Raw genomic sequence first — 3,148 nt, 5'->3', positions numbered from 1 at the left:
AATGTGACGTGAATGTTATTTTATGTGATTATATGTCAACTTATATGATAAAATGTGATGCTATTGAACCTCAAAATGTTTCACATAATATCACATCATATCACATTTTCATAGAATTTTCCAGAAAATTCACATAATTTTCACATTTATGCACCTTGTAGTGTTACCTACCTTCCAAATCTCATCTGGATCAATTCAAGGCGTCTCGAGTTATGCTGTCCTCAACCAAACGGATACACGCATACGGCCCACTAAAACTTTTCGTTAGTATACACATTTTCCGGTGTATTCCTCGTTACAAATAGCGAATCGACCCGGTGTCTTGACACCACCACGGTACCCCACCCACCCCCTACAACGTATTCCAAAGCCTACGGAGAGACCGGTGAAGGAGGCTACTTAAGTGTACACTATGTTGAATATGGGACCTTAACAATACCATCGTCATCGATGCTCAAAAATTCATAATCTTCAATACATTAAGAAGATTATTTCAAGAAAATGCTAATTTCATCTGGTTCGCAAATGTGTGAAAAAATTATTTATTCAGAAATATTCAAGGTTTTTCCCTTTTAAAATAACATGCGGTCACTGCTGTTGCTCTACTTGGCATGTGGTCACTATTGTGATCTTAGAAGTTTGATCTTTTTGTGGCAGTTCTGTTCAACATTACCTTCCTCAATGTTGCATTGATAGTGACTATGACACTTTGGAACTGAACATCACTGCGCCAGCAGCCATGGTAGGCATGACTTACGAGGATGCCATCAGGGCTGTCCCGTGGACAGAGGAGAAAGCACAAACCTTCTCTGACATGCTGCTGAATGGGATCTTCCACACCCGCTGCCTGGCCAATCCCGAGTCTGCTGTTGATATTGTAAGAATCCTAAAACCTAGGAAAACATATGTTTTTGGTTACAGGTCCGACCTTAGCAAAAATCGCCCACCCTAGTCTTTTCTTCTTTTGCTGGAAGGGACATTAAATTTTCATATGTAAAATCTTAGTTTTAAAAAAAATCATTTTTTGCACTGTTATTCTTTGTTTAATTTAGCAATACAATGTGGTTGTGCAATGAACATGTGTGAAATTACAATAAAGTATAGAACATCCCATTGCATTTTTGCTTTACTTTACTTAAATGCTTTTGTCGGGTCACCTCGGCCAAAATTTCTTTTTTTCTAGAATTGTAACCTGCAACACATCGTTTTCCCTAGGCTTGGCCTCAATACAATAAATAAATAATTTATTAAGCCATTACACTGATTAACATACTCAAGTAGAGGTTAGGTCTGGGGTCTAAGGACTTCTTCTATGCCTTTGAATCCGGCTATATTTTGTTACTTATTCTTTGGCCTTTGTAACAGCCAAACATCTGCTTGCAGGCGGAAGCAACAATTTCTTATATTCAATTACTTTAACACATTAGAATCATTGCTGCTTAGTATTCCCAACGTATCATTAGAGTTATCAATTCAATCTTCAATCAGATATTGGGATCTAATAGAAATACGTTTGTATCTGATGAAATACGGCCAAGGCATCCTTAGATTCTCAAATCTGTATCCTGTAAACGTAATGCAGCAGGGAATTGTGGACTGTGAAAACATCTCTACTGTCCCCAAAGTAGAAATGAAACTATGTCGTGAACAAAATTAAGGAACACCTAGCTCAAATTGACTCCAGAAAACTGTAATATTTTCCATTTTTACCGTTTTTTTTCAGCGCCTTTTTGACGAAGATCTGCCCTTACCACGCGGACTCAGAGTGACTCCCGAGGACGTATGCAGCGGAAGGACTGCTCAGGAAACTACTCCGGTAAACCCTGGTCCTACCGTGGAGGATTGGGCGGGCTCCGGCGCCTGGCGCTCTGGTGTGTATGTAGTTCCAGTGATGGCTGCTTGCCTGGCGCTGATCTATAGTGTAGTCAAGCCGTAAGACAAATCTGGCCTGAGTTTTAAAGATATCTAAACTTTTTTTTTCTGATTAACTTTTTAAACAGACTGCTTTGGTCAGATTGTATAGCTTTTGTTTATGTAAATTGGAGTGACTACAATGTTATCATTATAATCATGCTAATTATGGAAGCATTCTGGAACAAAGACTGCTAGTGTAGCATTTCCTGATAAGATGTTAATGAGGCTTTAATGTTCATGGTTATACCTCATCATGTTCACCCTCACTTAGCTTTAAGTGGCACACTTAAATTCCCATCGTTTCGATATAGACTTATTGTTAGTATATTACCATTAACAATGCATGTTAAGTCTCTTACTTGATTTTTCTTCACAACGAATGGAACTATCCATTATAAGATGACGTAAGATAAACATACGAACTAAATTTGATTTTAATGAATTAACTGTCACGTAAGGCCTTGTTGATTTGATTATATGGATAACATAAAATTTTTGAAAAAATTACTCACCTTGGGAGTAACGTATATGGTGCGTTACCTGGCACCTATATGGCACCTTATTACCTGAAGATGTCATACCTCGAAAGTCGATAATATACAATTTGGTGCAAACAAGCCATTGAAATGAAAAGATACTTTTTTGCAGTTGAGGTGGTATAAAAACACAGCGCTAACGCGAACGTATAATTCAACACCATCTACGGTACGGAGTAAGTAAGCTATATGTTTTTAATTTGCCACAGTATTTTCTATCTTGTGCTGGAAACATTCCCAAAGCACTAACAAAAACACATTCAAGTGAATAATAGTTTCTCATTATAAACACTATCTACGCGCAAGTTCATATACCTGTTGCGAAATGCTACAAAACACTGATAAAGTACCAGTCTTAAGAAACACTGGTAAAGCTCCAGAGTTTCTAAATGCTAGAAAAACAGTCATATTGGAGGTGAAGAATACCCATAGGCTAGGTGCATATAACAAAATGTACGATATTATGATGAATTCTTTTCGTTGAAGAGATTCATTAGTCACGTATGTTCACAGTTAATAGAATTTTTTCATCAATCAGTGACTTATCAAAGGTAAGTAGAACGTGGCTCCAAAGTTTCGATGGCTATCCAGTCCATCTTGTTCACGGAGTGATGCCTGCAAGCTGCCCAAGTCCTACTTACCCTTACTCCGAAAGGAGGCGGCCTAAAAGACATAAGATCCACGCAAGTCTTGACCTT

General features: G+C 38.0%; 1 protein-coding gene across 1 annotated transcript; it reads left to right on the top strand.

The window, feature by feature from the left end:
• The first annotated feature begins 682 nt into the window (after positions 1-682).
• Positions 683-2,444, top strand: LOC118407811. Its single transcript, XM_035808344.1, has 2 exons — positions 683-877; positions 1,724-2,444. The coding sequence occupies exons 1-2, from the start codon at positions 740-742 to the stop codon at positions 1,934-1,936; spliced, it is 351 nt and encodes a 116-aa protein (XP_035664237.1). The 5' UTR covers positions 683-739; the 3' UTR covers positions 1,937-2,444.
• The last annotated feature ends 704 nt before the right edge of the window (positions 2,445-3,148 follow it).

The sequence above is a fragment of the Branchiostoma floridae genome, unplaced genomic scaffold (assembly GCF_000003815.2).
Source record: "Branchiostoma floridae strain S238N-H82 unplaced genomic scaffold, Bfl_VNyyK Sc7u5tJ_1480, whole genome shotgun sequence".
Classification (NCBI taxonomy): Eukaryota; Metazoa; Chordata; class Leptocardii; order Amphioxiformes; family Branchiostomatidae; genus Branchiostoma; species Branchiostoma floridae.
This window is presented reverse-complemented; position numbering and strand designations above follow the sequence as displayed.

Bases quoted from the DNA above. Each gene is read 5' to 3' on its own strand.
- LOC118407811 (XM_035808344.1), top strand. From the start codon at position 740: ATGGTAGGCATGACTTACGAGGATGCCATCAGGGCTGTCCCGTGGACA. The intron at 878-1,723 runs GTAAGAATCCTA...GTTTTTTTTCAG, and splicing joins CCGAGTCTGCTGTTGATATT to CGCCTTTTTGACGAAGATCT.